General features: G+C 47.9%; 1 protein-coding gene across 5 annotated transcripts in view; it reads left to right on the top strand.

Annotated features, from left to right (window-relative positions):
• The window catches only part of LOC147021147 (protein NATD1-like), an 81288-nt gene that overhangs the window by 14967 nt on the left and 46307 nt on the right, over positions 1-20014 (top strand). For 2 of the 5 annotated variants that reach the window (XR_015060721.1, XR_015060722.1), the window contains exon 3: positions 17770-17915. Coding sequence is in view for 3 of the 5 variants with exons in the window: in XM_085890982.1 (XP_085747108.1) it covers positions 17770-17886 (117 nt within the window). In the remaining 2 variants the exon portion in view is untranslated. Of the gene's footprint in view, positions 1-11320; positions 11409-17769; positions 19812-20014 lie in introns of those variants that run through there. The other 3 variants (XM_085890982.1, XM_085890983.1, XM_085890984.1) reach the window with 2 other exon arrangements.

The following is a 20014-nucleotide window of genomic DNA, read 5'->3' as shown; positions in this document are numbered from 1 at the left end:
GGAATATTTCCGGAGACCCCCGGATGTGCCTTTTCGAGGTTTGATATCGATCGGACGAGCGGTTCCCAAGTTTATACGGCCATTTTATTTCCTTTTCAGTGTTGAAAAGGTGTATATATATATATATATATAGATATAGATATAGATATAGATATAGATATAGATATAGATATAGATATAGATATAGATATAGATATAGATATATATATATGGCAGCTGAAGCTGTCGTTCCACCTTCTCACCTTATCATGCCATTTTTTTCCCAAATTATTAATAACCAGACGACCACCGGTCCAATCTGATTGAAACTTTCCAGGAATATTACCGGGGCCCCGCGGATGTGCATTATCAAGGTTTGATATCAATCGGACGAGCGGTTCCCAAGTTACGGCCATTTATCTGTCGACCAATGACAGGAGGGCGGAGAGAGGGGGGCGAGACAGAGGAGGGGGGTGGCAAGAGAGGGGAGGGAGAGAGAAGGGGTGAGAGGGAGAGAGGAGGAGGTGAGAGGGGGTGGCAAGAGAGGGGAGGGAGAGAGAGAGAAGGGGGAGAGAGAAGGGTGAGAGGGTTGGCAAGAGAAGGGAGAGAGAATGGCGAGAGGGGGGCAAGAGAGGGGAGGGAGAGAGGAGGGGGTACAGAGAAGGGGGAGAGAGAAGGGGGAGAGAGAAGGGCAAGAGAGGGGTGCAAGAAAAGGGAGAGGGGGGTGAGAGGGGGGCAAGAGAGGGGAGGGACAAAGGAGGGGGGTGAGAGAGAGGTGGCGTCACAATTCTTCTTCTTCTTTTGATATGACGTCACAATTGATGCTGGGGACCTGATACTGCAGGCACGAAGCTGCATATACTGGCACGCACCTATGGGCACGCCCCTAAGGGCCCGCACTAGTATATATAATTTTCCATAATAATACGTCGGTGTGTGTTGGTCTGTCCGTCTCCTCCGTAACTCCAAAACCATGATACCGAGCGGGCCCCAAACTTTGCATGTATACTAAGGGAACTCCAAGGTGGTACATGAATGACAAGTAAAAAAAAGACATAAAATATTATAGCTCCCGTTGTTTCAGTAATTTTGCTGTACGGAGTTGGAGCAAGCCCATATTTATGTGCAACTAAAATGGCTGCCAATCTACCGGTCGGCCATCTTTGATCAGATCGCGAAATAAAGTTAGGAGGCACGTGTGTGCCATCATGTACTGTGTTTGTGCCAAGTTTTAACAAAATTGGACCATGCATGTCGGAGAAATTGTTGGGGACATGTTCAACGTCGATGTTTTTTTTTTGTTTTTGTTTTTTTTTAGACAACTAAGATGGCAGCCAGTCAGCCATATTGGATTTGATCTCAAAAAGAAATGATGTGCTTATGTAAGCCATCATTCTTTATCTGTGTGCCACGTTTGAACAACATCGGTAAATGCATGTCTGAGAAATCATTGTGCACATGTTCAACATTGGGTTTTTATACGCCCGATATATATATATATATATATATATATATATATATATATATATATATATATATATATATATATATATATATATATATATATATATATATATATATATATATATATATTACAGTAGACTGGGTGTAAGTCAGCAGCGTCAAAAAGTCCCGAATTCATCTCATGTTAAATCCCTTTGAATAAAGGGTCATCTCTCTGTAAGTCATCATGTCTAAGTCGTCAGATGTTGTCCATTCCCACGTAATGACAACTCGAGTAAATTACCACTCCTAACTTGTCACACGGAACTGCTGCCTCGTGAGAAGCCCGATTTCATGGAATCGTGATGCTCGCTCATTGGTGTACACCGCCAGTGATAGGCTATTTATAACTGCGTACACATGTTGATCGCACTGCAGGCAGGACAATGGCGACTAAGCGTAAGCTGACAACTAAAACCTACCAAGAAAAATACGACATTATCCAGTCTTGCGAGGCAAATCCACTGATGAAGAAAACAGACATAGCTGAGAAGTTGGATATCAAACGGCAGACATTGAACGATATCTTGAAGAATAAGGGCAAGACATTTGGACAAGTGGAGAAGATCGTGAGGCCGGTGGGCGTATATATATATATATATATATATATATATATATATATATATATATATATATATATATATATATATATATATATATATATATATATATATATATATATATCGGGGCGTATTATGTTATACCGGTCATCCGTCCATCTGTCCATTCCTGTCCGCACTCTAACTTCCAAAGTTTTCAACTTTCACGTTTCATATTTGGTACATAGGTACAGACTGTGGAGACTGTGTGTCGCGACATGTGTTCGTCATCTCAAGTGGTTGCCATGGCAACCAGGATGCTGTTTTCCATGTATTAGCACAATTCTGTATATACCTTCTTATTTACAACTAAAATGGCTGCCAGTCAGCCATCTTGGAAAAAAAAAAACCGATGTATATATGTAAGCCATCATTCGTTATGTTTGCCATGTTTGAACAAGATCGGGAAATACATGTTTGAGAAATGGTTGAGGACGTGTTCGATACCAGGTTTTTTTTTTTGTTTTGTTGAACTAAAATGGCCGCCAGTCTACCAGTCAGCTATCTTTGATCAGATCGCAAAATAAAGTGAAGTGCATATGCGAATGCCATCGTGTATGTATTAGTATTTGTGCCAAGTTTGAACAAAATCAGACTATGCATGTCTGGAAAATGATTGGGGACGCATTAACGTAACTAGAGGGGGAGCACTCGGGAGAGTGCAAAACCTCCGCCGCCAATACTGCTGGGTCACTAAAGTGAACCTTATGTCTTATTCATTAAATATGATGTCAACAGTGCTGACAGTTATAGTTCTTTTCTCCAACATTTTTTTTTGGGGGGGGGGGGGTTGGAAATCACTTAAAACATGTAGAAATGCAAAAAAAAGAAATCGAAATTTTGTTGAAAAAAAAGTTGCAAAAATTTTTTTTTCTCTAACAATTTTTTTTTGGGGGGGAGGTTGGAAATCACTTAAAATATGTAGAAATGCAAAAAAAAATATTTTTTACCTCTAAATTTTTTGGGCGGGGGGGTTGGAAATTACGTAAAACATGTAGAAATGCAAAAAAAAAAAAAATTCTCAATTTTTTTAGGGGGGGCGTAGGAAATCACTTAAAACATGTAAATGCAAAAAAAATGTTTTCCTTTTTTTTGGGGGGGGGGGTTGGAAATCACTTAAAACATGTAGAAATGCAAAAAAAAAAAAATTCTCTGACAATTTCTTTTTGGGGGGGGGGGGGACCAAGTCCAAAATTTAATGGCATGATCCTTGGACCATACCTAACCCCCCCCCCCCACCAAGTTTCGTCGAAATCCGTCAAGGAGTTTTTCCGTAATACTGTTCACAAACAAACAAACAAACAGAAAGGGGTGAAAACAGTAACCTCCTTCCATCTTCGAGGATGGCGGAGGTTAATAAAATGAACACCAGTTGGCCATCTTGGATCTGATCTCAAAAACAAAATGATGTGCATATCATTCATAATCTGTTTGCCAAGTGTGAACAGGATCGGTAAATGCATGTCCGAGAAATGGTTGAGGACGTGTTTAACATGTTTTTTTTAACAACTAAAATGGCCGCCAGTCGGCCATCTTGGATCGCATCGCAAAACAAAATGATCAATCCATCCATTGGGACCATACTCTGTGCAGAGTGTTGGTGCTACCTAAGCAGTCTCCTTGGCTAATGGGCACAATCCTGGAGAGGTCACCACTCCGACACAGTATACCGGCAAGCTGGCACTCATTTTGCTGGCCTCGGAAGGATAACGGGCAGAGTCACCCCCACCTGGTATTAATTCAACAGCCGGGGTGGGATTTGAACTCAGGATCCTATGATCCCAAGTTCACCACTCTAACCATGAATCAAACACCCGGCATAATTAATTTCCACACATGCCGTAACCTCTAGAATCTCTCGATCTAAGCAGAATTTCAAAATTTAAACTTCTTTATTGACTTCAGCAGTATTCCCGACTGCTAAAAAAAAAAAAAAAAAAAAACACAAAAAGGTGTTCACATGTCCAATTGGGACCACTTGACATTCCGGGCATCAACGGGTGCATGGTGTTTATATAACCGGTGAGTGCGTAAGCCGCTTGGCGAGTGCTCCATAATATTCACGCTGTCACTGAACATATCGATCGACTTGAACATTGTTCAGGGCTCACCCGCCTGCGTTTGGCCATGCGGTGCCTCGAGCAATGCTTCAGGCGATGGTTCACTTGCTGAAAATGGGCAATTTTATTTTACATCACGTTTCCCCTGTTTTTGTACGATCTCCTTTCGTTATACGACCTGTCACTTTGGCATGAATATATACATATAAAGAAAATTAACCGTTTAGTTTTTTTTGTTAAGATTCTTCAACCGTTTTGATTGAGTGGTTAAGGCACTTGGCGAGAGCTCTTCAAGCTTTGATAGCGATACGGCGGCTCGGTTCTCCGTGGAGACATTTCCGGAGAAAGGAAAGCAAACTCAATGAGATGATTACAGTGAGAATGAGTAAATAGAAAATGTTTTTAGTTCAAAAGCAATGACTCGCCACATCACGGCAGGATAGCCGAGAGGTACGCACGCTCGCTCTAAGCTGTCTAGCCTGGATTCGAATCCAGACCCAGCTATAAACTGTCATCCCGGTGTTTCACAGGCAGGGTGATTCATCAATGAATATGTGTGCCGTCTTTTGGAAGGATGATAAACTGGGCGTCACATCTGCCAGAATCCACCCCCCCCCCCCCACCCTTCTCTCTCTCTCTCTCTCTCCCTACCCTCCACCCTCCCCTACCCTACCCCTCTGTTGAGAGTACTGTTAAGGACTGACTGTTTAGTTTTGAATTTAAAATGGCTTCCCCATGGGGTAGCATGTAAGAATCATATTCGGAGTGAGCCGACCAGAGGGGTCAAAGGTTGCTGCATGTGCAAACATTCATGTATGCAGCCAGGCCTTTGCCAGGTCAGGTCAGGTTCGATCTGTGACCTGCTACAGGTACCATGTAAACCTGTACTAACCTGTTCCATGGTCGGGTTGTCGGCGACTAAACCGTCTCCCCCACCAGGTTTTCTGGTGAGGAGGGTGTTTGGATATGGACACCCAGCAGGATTAAAAACAAAACCTGTCAAAGGGCGGAGGAGCTCCTTGTGAGCCAACAGCCATCCATATCTAGTGCCCAACTGTGTCTGCGGACGTCCTCCTGCAGTTGGGTCACTTCTTATTAGGAAGTTGGTGGCAGGATTTGCACTCCGGCCACTGTAAAACCCTTCATTCCGCAAAACGCAAAAAAATCTGAAAACCCACTCCGTGGGAGTACCTCCTGTGCAGCTTCCCTTCGCAGGGCAGCTCACCGGATGACGGGATTGGGGCAAAGACTTCGGGACCCCCAATCTTTGATAGGAGGGAAACCACGGGGTAACATCCCTGGGTCAGATTGCGGGAGAGTGTGTCGGAGTGGTGCTGAGGTGTCTTCCACCAGACGGCGGTCTCCTTGGGTTAACCTGAGGTGGTCCCTTCGGGTGGGTGCCTGGAATGTCCTATCCCTAAGAGAGGATGATCACCTGTCTCTGTTATCATCTGAGCTCAAGCGTTTGGACATCGGGATTGCAGCTCTCTCTGAGGTTCGGAGACCGGATTGCGGCGAGATAATGGTGGGTGGTTACACCTACTATTGGTCTGGTCGCCCTGATGGTTACCATACCCAAGGAGTTGCTGTAGCTGTGTCCAATAAGCTGACCCCAATGATAATCGAGGTAACACCGGTCAACGAGCATATTATGAGATTAAGGATTCGTCACTCCTTAGGTGTCATTTCCCTGGTCTCTGTTTATGTTCCGACTGAGGCGAGTGATCTCACCGTGAAGGACACATTCTACGCCACACTCGAGTCTGTGGTTGATCAGTGCCCCAGACGAGATACACTTCTAGTCTTGGGGGATTTCAATGCATCGACTGCAACTGATAGGGACGGTTATGAGGTGTGTGTTGGTCCCCATGGGTCAGGAACTATGAACCAGAATGGCACTAAGTTCCTTGACTTTGCAAGAAGTCATAGACTTAGGGTGGCTGGTTCATGGTTTCAGCGCCCACAAGCTCATCGCTGGACTTTGTATTCCAACGCTGGCGGTGTGGCAAAGGAGATTGACCATGTCCTCATTGACGGTCGTTGGAGGATGATCCAGAACTGCAGGGTCTACCGGAGTGCTCAGTTCCTCAATACTGAACACAGGCTTGTTGTAGCAACTCTAAAGCTGCACCTTAAATCCTGGAGAATGGTACCATCCCAGCCGAGGCTGGATGTTGCCAAGCTCAGGGATGAGAGAGTAGCTGAGGAGTTTGCGAACAGGCTGAGTGGACACTTGGGGGGTCTGGGTACTTTGGGGGGTCCTGAAGAGTTGTGGAGCGCCTTCAAGACCACCGTCCTTCATGTTGCCGGTGGATGCCTTGGAGCTCACCGCAGGGCAAAGAAGAATTTTGTCTCAAGGGACACTGGATACCATTGACCAGAGTCGCAGGGCCAGGCTGAATGGCAGAGCTGAGCTGTTCAGGGAGCTGAGGCGTAAAACTGTACGTGCACTGAGGGTGGACAAGGAGGCCTATGTGCGAGGAATCTGTGAGGGGGGAGAGCATCACCTGTGGACAGGTGATTCTCGTCCCGCTTACAGGGGAATTCGCGCATTACGTTCATCCAAGCCCATCCCTCGGAGCACTACAGTTCAAGCAGAGAGTGGTAGGCTCTTGACAGAGGAGTCTGAAGTGAAGGCCCGCTGGGCCGGTTACTTTGAGCGGTTGTACCAGGCTGATCCCCCAACTGTCGAGTTGGACGTCAAGGGTGTTACAATCCCTGTTGCTGACCCTCGAATCAACTGTGGTCCACCTACGCTTGTGGAAACACTGGCTGCGGTGAACCAGTTGAAACGGGGCAAAGCTCCAGGGATCTGTGGAATCCATGCCGAACTTCTCAAGGTTGGTGGAAATGCTGCACTCGTGTCGTTGCATGCAGTTTTGTGCTCTGCCTGGAACACTGGCATCATCCCAACTGACTGGAAGAGGGGCCTTGTTGTCCCTCTCTGGAAAGGGAAGGGTGATCGCCAAGACTGCAACAACTACCAAGGGGTGACGCTGCTCTCAGTGCCGGGCAAGGTCTTTGCTCAGATAATTCTCGATAGGGTTCGCCACCATCTGCTTGAGCACCAGCGTCCAGAGCAGTCAGGCTTTACACCAAAGACGTCAACGATTGACCGTATCCTTGCACTTCGTGTCCTCACCGAACGCAGACGAGAGTTTCGGCAGGGGCTGCTTGCAGCCTATGTTGATCTCTGTAAAGCGTTCGATTCAGTGAATCGGGATGTCCTCTGGAGGATTCTTGGTCTTCGTGGGGTGCCACCAAAACTGATCGATCTGATGTCTGAACTCTACTCTGGTACTGAGAGTGCTGTGAAGTGTGGTGGTACCATCTCTGACTTATTTCCAGTTGTTACTGGAGTTCGTCAGGGATGTGTACTTGCCCCCACACTTTTCAGCACTTGTATGGACTGGATTCTAGGGAGGATGTCGGAGAGATCAAGTTGCGGTGCGTCATTTGGGAATGTCAAGATCTCGGACCTTGACTTTGCAGATGATGCAGTCATCTTTGCGGAGACTTTAGACATCCTCTTGGGGGCCCTCGAGGTGCTGAATGAGGAGTCTGAGCCGTTGGGATTACAGGTTTCTTGGGTCAAAACTAAGATCCAGGCTTTCGGTGACATCTTGGATGCTGCTGTCCTGTCTGTGTCTGTTTGTGGTGAGGATGTTGAGGTCGTGGAGAGATTCACTTACCTTGGCAGTGATATTCATGTCTCTGCTGGCTGCGAGTCAGAGGTCAATAGACGTCTGGGTCGGGCCTGGGGAGTCATGGATTCACTGGATCATGGGGTGTGGCGCTGCCGGTACCTGTGCGGGAGGACGAAAGTCCGAATCTTCAGGTCCTTGGTACTTCCAGTCTTGCTCTATGGGTGCGAGACTTGGACTCTGACCAAGGATCTGAGACGGAGACTTAATTCCTTTGGTACCAGGTCTCTTCGGAGAATCCTTGGCTATCGCTGGTCAGATTTTGTGTCCAACGAGCGGTTGCTGAGAGAGACTCGGATGAGATTTGTTACCTGCATAGTCCGTGAGCATCAGTTGCGGCTGTATGGACATGTGGATCGTTTTCCTGACTCTGATCCTGCTTACCAGATTCTCTCAGCGAGGGAGTCTCATGAGTGGAGGAGGCCAGTGGGTCGACCACATGCCTCATGGTTGCAACAGGTTGACCATCATCTCAAGGAGATGGGGATGGGCCTGGCATCTGCCTGGGGGATGGCCAGACAGAGGCCCCTGGAGTACCGGCGGAAAGTGGACGCAGCGACGTGCTGTTCTGGCACATGCTCCCATACCTGACCTGACCTGACCTTTGCCAGGTAGATGGCATCAGTTATAAATGCTCCCACCAGTTTTTATATAGAACCTGGCAGTGAAAAAGAAAATGTTGCTGTTTTTGCACATTTTATCATCCTTCACTTCCCCTTCCCTCCACCTCGCCTCATGCTTGCCTCTTCCCAAACCCCCTCCTCTCTCCACTCCCCATGAACATCTCCGAGCGGTCTCCCCGTGCTGTTTTAATGTACCCCATTTCGTTCAATCCTGTACTACCCATCTCAACCCCCCACCCACTTCTCCACAGGTCCCATTACCAAATAAATGCAAGTTGAGAACCCTCCCCTCGCACTTACCTCCTCCAAAACCCCTCCCCTCGACTCCCTCCTTCACCTCCTCTTCATTTCCACCCTCCCTTCCTCACCCCTCCCTTCCTCACCCCCCCCTTCCTCACCCCTCCCTCCCTCAACACTCCCTTCCTCACCACTCCCTTTCTCACCACACCCTTCCTCACCACTCCCTTCCTCAACACTCCCTTCCTCTACACTCCCTTCCTCAACACTCCCTTCCTCAACACTCCCTTCCTCAACACTCCCTTCCTCAACACTCCCTTCCTCAACACTCCCTTCCTCAACACTCCCTTCCTCAACACTCCCTTCCTCAACACTCCCTTCCTCAACACCCCCTTCCTCAACACTCCCTTCCTCAACACTCCCTTCCTCAACACTCCCTTCCTCAACACTCCCTTCCTCAACACTCCCTTCCTCAACACTCCCTTCCTCAACACTCCCTTCCTCTCCCCTTCTAGCTCCCCCTCCCTTCCTCACCACGCCTAGCTCCCCCTCCCCTCCGCCCCACTCCTAGCTCCCCCCCCCCTCCTCACGCACCCCCCCTCCCCCTCCCTTCCCCACCCCTCCTAGCTCCACCTCCCTTCCTCGCCACTCCTAGCTCCGCCTCCCTTCCTCACCACTCCTAGCTCCCCCTCCCTTCCTCACCACTCCTAGCTCCCCCTCCCTTCCTCGCCACTCCTAGCTCCACCTCCCTTCCTCTCCCCTCCTAGCTCCCCCTCCCTTCCTCACCACTCCTAGCTCCCCCTCCCTTCCTCACCACTCCTAGCTCCCCCTCCCTTCCTCGCCACTCCTAGCTCCCCCTCCCTTCCTCACCACTCCTAGCTCCCCTCCCTTCCTCACCACTCCTAGCTCCCCTCCCTTCCTCACCACTCCTAGCTCCCCCTCCCTTCCTCACCACGCCTAGCTCCCCTCCCTTCCTCACCACTCCTAGCTCCCACTCCCTTCCTCACCACTCCTAGCTCCCCCTCCCTTCCTCACCACTCCTAGCTCCCCCTCCCTTCCTCACCACTCCTAGCTCCCCCTCCCTTCCTCACCACTCCTAGCTCCCCTCCCTTCCTCACCACTCCTAGCTCCCCCTCCCTTCCTCACCACTCCTAGCTCCCCCTCCCTTCCTCACCACTCCTAGCTCCCCTCCCTTCCTCACCACTCCTAGCTCCCCCTCCCTTCCTCACCACTCCTAGCTCCCCTCCCTTCCTCACCACTCCTAGCTCCCCCTCCCTTCCTCATCACTCCTAGCTCCCCCTCCCTTCCTCACCACTCCTAGCTCCCCTCCCTTCCTCACCACTCCTAGCTCCCCCTCCCTTCCTCACCACTCCTAGCTCCCCTCCCTTCCTCACCCCTCCTTGCTCCCTCCTCCCCTTCCTCTCTCCTCCTAGCTCCTCACTCCTCCTAGCTCCCCCTCCCTTCCTCACTCTTCCTAGCTCCCCCCTCCCTTCCTCACCCCTCCTAGCTCCCCCCTCCCTTAGTTTGGGCAAGATTTTAAGCTCCCTTGCGTCGGCTGTCAAGGCCAACGTATTGTAGCTTAAAACCTTGCCCACATTCTGAATTTCCTCCACCCACAATTTGTGGCCTCTTGATACTACAGTCTGACGGTGAAAGAGTAACATACAAACACTTGAAAATATTTCTCAGAGTTATCTTTTCTTTTGAAAGGGCAGAAAGCTATTTTCATGGAATTAAAAGATTTTTTTTTATCCTCATCATTTCTGCCCCTCTTTCCTATTTTTTTTGGTCCATCTTCTGCACTTCTTTCCCTAACCCATGTTTTCCATTCCTAATCCATGTCCTTCCCTCCTGAATGCTTAAAAATGCCAGGGGACACGGAATGACCCCAGTGAGCTAGTGTGAAACGGATTCTGATGTACTGTACTCCATAATGGAGCGTCAGTGCTGCCAAAGCAGTTTCTTGGCAAAGGTTATATTGGGTGGTTTGCCATTTTCTTTGCAGCAGCAGTTAGAGCAGGAATTTGAAATGTATTCAGGGTGCCTGCTGACAGCTCACCTACTCTTCGTGAAGGACACCGTGGAATCTTTAACGTCCACCAACTAATGCTGTCAGACGGGTATGTGCAGTTTAACATCCATCCGAAGGGACAGCGCGCGCGCGCGCGCGCGCACGCACGCACGCACGCACGCACGCACGCACGCACACACACACACACACACACACACACACACACACACACACACACACACACACACACACACACACACACACACACACACACACACACACACACACACACACACACACACACACACACACACACTGATGAATCGTATGGGCGACAGTTTATAGCTGGGTCGAGATTCCAACCCAGGCTCGACAGCTTAGAGGGAAGTGTGCATACCTCAAGGCCATCCTGCCAACATTTCTAAAGCCATAGGAAGATTAAAAAAAGAGGTTTCGCTGAAAATATGGTCATCTCACTCAGGTTTTAGAGATTGTGGTTTAATTTTTACATTTCTCCACTAGAGAGCAGTCGAGTGTGGCGGCACTCGAGGAATCTCTCTAATCATCCAGAGTGCTGTTTAAGATTCCTTGTTCATTTTTGCAGAGCTTAAATGGATCTTTTTTTTTTCAACCTTTTTGGTCCGTTTGCACCTTCCGTTGGCTGTGTTGAGATTTGGAAGAACATCGACGCGGTCAGTTTGGCTCCTTCTGACTCTTAAGTGTTTTGGTGTGCATTGAACCACTAACAGCTCTCACCTGCATTTCCTTTATGGCTAATGTATGCCCAGTACAGGTGAACACCTTCCTTCAAGTGCTTTTTTATAATCCCATTTCCTTTTTCTTTATTTTTTTATGTATACTTTGCAGTGATCAGAGATTCATTGGGGGAGTTGGTACATATATCATCTGGAGGACAAAGACCGTCGGATGTCTGTGTACTTTAACCTTAAGTACAAGGAAAATTGGGCAAATACAAGTTTGTAATCTATATATGGGTGTTCCAAAAAGACCTGGACAACTTCGGTTGCAAATGTTGTTGCGGACTCTGGGTTGGAGGCTCGCCACGAGGTGAAGTACTTGGGTCTCTCCCGAACACTCAGTCCCGAGGCTGCCAAGCACGGATAACTCCACGCACCGGCAGATTGCTGAGCAACCATGAACGCCAATTGGCGCTGCCAATCCCGGCAGGATTACACTACCTCGCATGATACTTTACCTGTGGACGGCCAAATCAATTAGGGTCTCGTGCCCTCAGCGCACACCCGGATTACTGCCGAGTGATACAGTGAGTACGCGCCGGCTAACGAGAGCAAATTTGGTGGAGCAAAACTTCCCGGCTAAACGAATGTGCAGACCATGCTGGCCGAATGAAGGAAAAGACGAAACGGGCTGCAGGTTCATTTATAACATCAGCAATTTATTACAAGCGAGGGTGAGGAAAGGTCATGTGGCGCAATAAAAGGTTTTATTACAATACGTACAGCAGGGGGAAGCAAGGATTTGTGGGTGCGGCAAAAGAAAATAGTTATAATTTGCAAAAGAAGATTGTGCAGAGCAAACCCGATCTCAACTTATTCAAACAGTACAGGTGCTATCAGACACACTCCTGAGGAAGCTAGAGATTTCAGAAAGAGGAGAAGCAGTTGAGGTGTAAACAACCTCTCAGTACCTGGCGTGGTCAATGGACCTACGCAACCCAATCGTTTATATTGGGGGTTGGGGGGCGGGCAGTAGGGAAGAAAACTGGGGTTGTCTATGGTGCAACTGAGGGGAAAATGAGGTACAGGTGTGATGTTGCGGAAGTGTGAAGGAGGTGCGTATTGGTTATTGTTTTTTAGTTTCTGCATCAACATTAGATGGGAGAGATAGATGCGTGAGAGGAAAGCTTTAAAGGGTCATGTAAGAGAGTTTGTAAACGGTAATGAGTATTGGCTGCGAAATGCAGCCGAGTGCCGTTGACTCGGCAATGTCTCGGTAACGCCGATGACTGCTCGCTCCACCCTGCTTGGTTACGACTCGATCACCCATGATGACTGCTTGATGACTTGAGCTGTTATCTCAGCTCGGGCTTGGTGAGTGAGTCAATCTTTGATCCGCTCTTGCCGCTATTTTTATTGAGCCTAGGCGAAGGAGGAGGAGGAGGAGGAGGAGCCAAAATCGGATCGAAATGCCCTGTCGGAGTAACCGAGCATTCTCTTTGGTGTTTAGATTCCTCCCTGAGAAGTATCCCAGCCCCGCCAGACTCCGCAGCTGAAAATGGCCTCAGTTGCTTCCAGACGCGGCCGTGCGATGGTGCTCCGTGATCTACATGGGGTACAGGTTTTTGGGAGCGCTCTCCAGCCATGAATGTGCACTGTGCTTCATTCGAGCGTTGTTCTTTCGCAGAATGCCAGGGCTACCCAGACATCATTGAATGAGTCCCAGCACATATTGTGCTTCGAGTTGCACGCCACAGTGCTATGACTCGCAATGTCCTCTGTTCCGCAGCATCTCAAAGTACTGTGGTGAGCGTTCAGGAAACTAATGGTAGTTGCGGCGGTTGTAGTGAGGTGGGGGAAGCGCCGTGGTGTTTGTGATCAGGATGTTTGGAGCGGTTGAAGCGTTTGTGGTAATTGTGGAAAGGAGGTTGACCTTAAGTTTTTTTTTTTGTGGGGATTTTAGGAGGAGTTGTGATTATCATGAGGGTTGCAGTGTCATCGTGAGCATAGTGATGGTCTGAGATGAAGTGTCCATTGAATAATGAATGGCGCGTGTTTTGAACGGGGAAATGGCGCGCGTATGCAAATGAGGCTGCTGTGGTATTCGTTCCCGACACTCTTTGGGAAACATCAATGTCTGGCGTGAATGCATGCGTGAAGGGGTTCGTGTGTCAAAAGTAAAGTAAATAAAATAAGTGGAAGAATAGAGGATTGAAGACCTAACGAAAAGCCCTCTGCAATGCATCTTGTCCCATATAACCACTAAACTTAATGGAAGGGCGAACTGAACGAATAGTCATGAAATATCCGTCTTGGGACTGACCCGCTGCTCCAGCACATGCTCCCATACCTGACCTGACCGCTATATGTTGGGTGCCATTTTCTTGGGGAAGTGCCGGCTTCGCAGAGCCGCAACAACATATTTCATACCACAAATGATACGACGATACCCTTTGTTTTATGTGATACAGAAACTCATCAAGTTTTATTTATTTTCAGGTCTGATGGTTTAATGTTAGGGTTAAAGAAAATGGCGATTCCACAGGACAAAGCTCAGTGTGCCGAATGGTTCGTCGAGACGAGATCCGACAAGCAAGTTCAGCGTAATTTCCGTACAAGGTATGGAAGGAATCCACCATTGCAGATTAGTGTCAGAGAGTGGTACAAGAGGTTTAAGGAGACTGGAAGATTTCAGGAACAGAAAAGTACCGGTCGACCAAGCACAAGTACAGCAGATGTTTAACAAGTGGGTGAATCATTTCAACAAAGTCCCAGAAAATCAATTTAATGCACACCCAGAGAACTGGGCCTACCAACCACCACTGTACACAGGATTTGGTATAAAAGACTGAAGCGTTTTGTCTGTAAAGTGCAGATTCTGCAGGAATTCAAACCAAATGACGGATCCAAACGCAAGGTGTTTGCCTTCAAAATGCTCAGTCACATCGAGGATGATGTGGATTACCTGAAAAATGACATGTTCACGGATGAAGCTTGCTTTCCTGTTTCGGGGAAGGTCACCTGGCACAATGTGAGGATCTGGGGCTCTGAAAACCCCCACGTGGTCATTGAACACATACATGACAGTCCAAAGGTCAATGTGTGGTGTGGCCTTCTCCATGACTGCTTCGTGAGTCCGTTTTTTCATTGCGGAGGAGACAGTGACATCAATTTACATGAACATGTTGGAAGGATTCGCCTTCCCACAAATTGAAGAGCTGCAACCCCATATAATTTTTCAACAGGACGGCGCTCCCCCTCATTGAGCCTAAGTCGATCGAGCCGTCCTGAATGAAAACTGTCCAGGTCGCTAGATTGGCTGAGATGGACCAACCGCCTGGCCCCCATGGTCACCAGACATAACCCCCTTGATGTTTTTTTATTTTATTTTCTCTGTGGGAGTTTGTCAAAGATGTTAACACCAAGGTGGAAAACCTGCAGGATCTTCATTCTTGGATCACAGCTGCATGCGCACCGGTGGACGCAAACATACTGAGCCGAACATGGCAAGAACTCGTGTACAACCTTGATGTCCTGTGCATGACAAACGGAGCTCACAATGAAGAGTATTGATGGTGTGCACAAAACTTTATGAGTTTCTGTATCACATTGTTGAGGGCCGGGGGTCTGGGTGAGAAGGCCATGGGGGGGGGAGGGGTGATGGGAAACTATCTCGGGTTCCCACCAGACTCCACGGAATCGCAGGTCGTTGCACACGGATAACTCCGTGACGCGGCAGGTCGCTAACCAACCGTGAACGCCAATAACTCAATCACATGACTTGGGGTCCTCCGTCTACAGTTTATCCAGTTACCTAAAAATAATCACGTGAAGTAATTACCGGGGGACACGCCCTCGGTACACCTTGTCCGAACCGGATCAGGTGCAGCCGAGCGACACTGCCAAGGACGTACCGGCTAAAAGGAACGGATCGTTGGGAATAAAGTCCCGGCTCGGCTAGGATACGGACCATGCTGCATCAATGAAAGAAAAGACAAAAACGAGCTAGGAACATTTCTACAAAAGGATTTATTTCAGGCCGGCGAGGAAAGATATGTGGAACGGTGAATATAGTTTATTGTTGTGTGTTAGTAGAGATAGCAAGAAATTTGAGGTGCGACAATAAAACAAGCAACTTACAAAAGCAGACACACGGCAGAGTTACCCCGACGTAATTCTTCTGCAATCTTAATTTAAGCAAGGACAGGTGCCATGACGTGCACACACGCACACGCACACACACCGATGAAGAGGAGTTAAGGAGAAGAGAAGAGGCTAACGACCTCGCAATACGTACCTTGCACATTTGACCGATCGTGCCACCCAGTACGTTTTGGGGGGTACTTGCAGTACTCTGCTGGAAGATCCCTCCTTGACAGCTGGCGCATCATATCTTGCTTGGCTATCCAGAGAAGGGGGCACGGCCGTCAGGCGTGAGGGAGGGACTTTGGGTGGAGCCAGCAGCGAGTGGGTGGAGTGGCAGACAGGATCAGGTGGGTGGGTGGAGAAGGCGGAGTCGAGAGCGAGCAGGCGGAGTGGCAGACAGGATCAGGTGGGTAGGTGGAGTCAAGAGCGAGTGGGTGGAGTGGCAGACAGGATCAAGTGGACAAAGTGGCAGAAAGGATCAAGTGGGTGGGCATAGTCAGCAACGAGGCGGTGAAGAATGCGGAGTCGAGAGAAGAGCGGAACCAGCAGGAGCGAGCAGACAGGAACTCAGACGGTCCCGCGACCCGTCCTTTTATAGACCCTGTGGTGCGGGGCGGGGGCGACGACTCGGAGCGATGTGTCGTCACCCAAATCGGGCACTCTGATTGGGCCCTGGCCAGCACACCCTGGCCAGGTAAGTCCGCTTCCTCTGCACTATCTTGTGTGACGTATGCAGGTAGTGAGAAATAAAAAGAAGGGAAACACCTGGGTAAATGAGGGTCACCAAGCAGCGGTTTCCACACAGGAGTGGCCCATGCATTAACAAAGCAAATAACATCCCAGCATGCTTATGGTCATTTATAAAATGCTACACAGGCCTGGTTATCTTTAATCATCGCAAGCGTGGCTGCAAGAGGAGATCCCCCCAATGTTCCCATCCACAGAGCACGTGTGGTCACCCAATGGTTTGATGAGCATAACACTGACATTATCCATGCCGTGTCCTTCTCGGTCACCTGATCTGAACCCAATTGAGCATTTATGGAATATTCTGAAACGGCGTTTTTCACCTCCATCGAACAGGTGTGAGTTGATTGACTTTTTCTTGTGGAAGAATACTGCCACATCCCTCCTGCAGAATTCCAGATGCTGGTGGACTGTATGCCATGGTGCAAACAGGCCGTATTGGCCGCATGTGGTGGCCCAATGCCATATTAAGTGACTTTTTTTATATTTTTTTAAGTATGCAATGTCAAGGCTCGTATAAGAGCTAACACAAAGAACGTATTACAAGGGGACCAGAAAACAAGAGGGATAGGAGAGGAAGCACAAAACAATGGAGAATAGACACATGAGATAGACACATGGGGTGGGGTGCACAGGGTAAACAAGATGGACACTGCAGGGACTTGCGGGGAATTTGAAGGGGGTGGGTTTGGGGTGGATGAGTGGGGGTAGAAAAGATCATTGTTTTGGATGGGGGAAGATAAGAGATGGTGGTGAACAGCTGTTTTGAAGACCTGGAGGGAAGAGTGAGATTGAAGAGAGTGGGGGAGTTTGTTCGAAAGGTGGGAAAAAAGAGGAATGAAAGAGTAAAGGTGAGCAGTGATTCGTGATATTGGTAGTTTTACCAGAAGGGGGTTGCTGGCGGACCTTGAACGGGGGGGGGGGGGACATATCTCATACAGAGCAGGGGGGGGAACATATCTTAGACAGAGCAGGGGGTGGGGCAGAGGCCAGAGAGGAGACAGTAGAAGACAGCAAGACCACCGACCTGCCTGCGGTGAGAGTGAGAGACCCAAAGACTCAGCCTCACTGCGGGAGATACCAATGATGAACCGATGACTTTACATTGTTTCAATTTTTTTTTTTTTCGTCCACTACCTGTACCTGTATGTTTATTATTATTATTATTATTATTTTCTATAAAGTTGAGGCTCAGTAAGGTGGCAGCAGGTATCAACTGGCAGTAGGTTTGTGGGGTGTATGTATGCATGTACGTTTAAAATAAATAAATAAATGACTAATTTCCATGTTCACAAATCTGTTCTGATTGGATGAAACGTTTTCTTTATACTTTTATTGTTGACGATTGGCAAGATGGATTTTCGTGTGACAGAGAAAATGTGGACTAAATTGTGCTCGACGTGAAACCTGTACAACTCAGCATTTTTCCTGTGCCCCCATTCGACCTTGTGCCCCTCCACAGGCAGCTATGGACTTTGTCGTCGAAGAAAACCTGAAGGCACACCTCACTTGCTGGTACATCCAAAAGTTTGTGCGGGACAACCCCCTACCACAGTACCTGGAGCGAGTTCTCAATTGATGCCATCACTCTGGACTATAATCAGCCAGGTGTGTGCCTGATGGATTCTGAGGGTGAAATCCAGCCTGTGATACGCTGCTAAAACTGAGCCCGTTGGCTAGTCTCCAGTCCGGAAAGAAAAAAAAACCCGCATGTTCTGTGGACCTTATTGGCTGGATGCTGGGAAAAAAAAAACAAAAAAAAAACTGCACGAGCTTAGATTAAAGGGCTTTTGGGTACACGTCTGATGTTTGGACATTTTGGTGTTGGTTAGTAAAAGCTCAGGTCTAAAACGAAAGTCCACGTCTGTTATTTACATACCTACAGCCGATGTGCTCACGCGGTTGGTATGGTTTGGCCTAAATTCACGTTTTATTGATGATGACAATGTTTTCCCAACAACATGTGGGATATTGTCTTTCACTGATGCCGGCATCCATTCAGGTTGAACTGGTTGTCCCTGCATGCCCCGTAATTTAATCTCCCCGGCTGCAAATTGATACAACGTCTGTTGCTGTTGCTATCGGCTCATGAACACACCGAACGCCACGTGGGTCAGCTTCTGTAAACTTGCGTTCAGCATGTGTGATGCAACGTGTGACGCAGCTCTTTTGGTGACCGGTTCTGTTTGGAAAGTAGAACATTCTTCAAGACTCACCACCTGACGATCGTAAAGGTCCATCTATTTATTACATATGCAAATATGGAACTTTTGACTTGTATGTTTTTGAGACCACCCCCTCCTACCCCAACCTACTACATGAATGCATATCTAATAAATAGTTGGCCCTTTTGGGCCAATTGCAATTTCGAAGCAAAGATTCAGTCGGGCGGACAGGGAACTTATTTTTCATAATCTACGAAGAAAATCCAAAAAATTTTGCATTTGACGCTGAAACCGCATGGACGATCGAGAACCGGTCTTAACTTTCTCACCTTCCTCTTTAAACCTTTGCCTTCCTAATTCCCTTTCAGATTCTCCCCCCCCCCCCATAGTTGCATGTTAAGGTGTTTATCGAGGGCTCGGGGATGAGGGGTTCGCAAGAGCTGGCGATGTTGGTTATCGTTTTAGAAACCAACAGTTTTCATTGAACAGTTATTGTGGACTTTTCGGTTATTTTTCTCACTCCTTTTCCCATTCACCTCCCTCGAGCCATTTTTATGGATTGATCGATTTACTTTGGCATTGGAAAAGCTGGATTAGGCTGGAAAAAGGTGAAAGCAATCTTTTGCACATTTAATCCGGACCAGCTTGCCACCCCGGTGCCATCGTGCTGGTTTCTTGCGAGTCGTTCGTTTTGGGGTTGCGGAAACGTTCGGGTCATGCCATAATGTTCGGACAGGTTGTGAACTATTCGATGCCAAAAGGACCAATCACCGATGTGACTGTTACAACCCAAGTGCTTTCTTGAGTCTGTCGGTTTTGATTTTGCATTGTTGGCGATGTGTTGCTTTAACACCTCTTCTGCACACTGTCATCTCCTCTTCTCATGGCCATTTTGAAGGGTGAGGCGTATTGTGGGAGGAGGGAGGAGAAATGACCCACACCGGTGGATTTGACGATTGATAGCAATTTGGATTTGTAGTTTACACACCGTTTGTACGACTTGTCATCAATTTCCAGTGAATGAGGATTGAGGAACGCTGCAGATGCACATGGATCTTGATGCTGAGTGCAGCATGATTCTTTGGTCAAGTTTCTAGTTTTATAAACTCTGGCGACATGACGGGTGACTGTGTTGAATTTCACAGAGGCCCACGTCATTTTTGTTTTTGTTTATAAAGGGTAAAGGTCTACTCCTGTCATCTGACGTCTTCCCTGTGATGATATATGAACTCGATAAACTGACAACTCCCTTGTTTGCTGCCGACTGGTTACAGATACAACTGCTTGCACCAGAGACCCTTTTTGTCTGAAAATAAACATTACCAAAGTGTGTTATTCATTCTTTGTCCAAAGCTGCCTTTCTCATTTGTACTTCCATACCTGTAGCTTGTATGATGATGAAAATGGGTCGTGGGGGTCTCGTTTGCCATCTACATGTTATTTGTGAAGATGATTTCAGACAATTTGAGTGATACTTCCATTACTTTTTATCATAAGTTCCATATCAATGGCTTTACAAGCCGCACGGCTAGTGGAGTACGA

The sequence above is a fragment of the Eptatretus burgeri genome, chromosome 8 (assembly GCF_056783735.1).
Source record: "Eptatretus burgeri isolate ZD-2024b chromosome 8, Ebu_testis_v1, whole genome shotgun sequence".
Taxonomy (NCBI): Eukaryota; Metazoa; Chordata; class Myxini; order Myxiniformes; family Myxinidae; genus Eptatretus; species Eptatretus burgeri.
The sequence above is the reverse complement of the archived record's forward strand: the minus strand, read 5'-3'. Positions and strand labels throughout refer to the sequence as shown.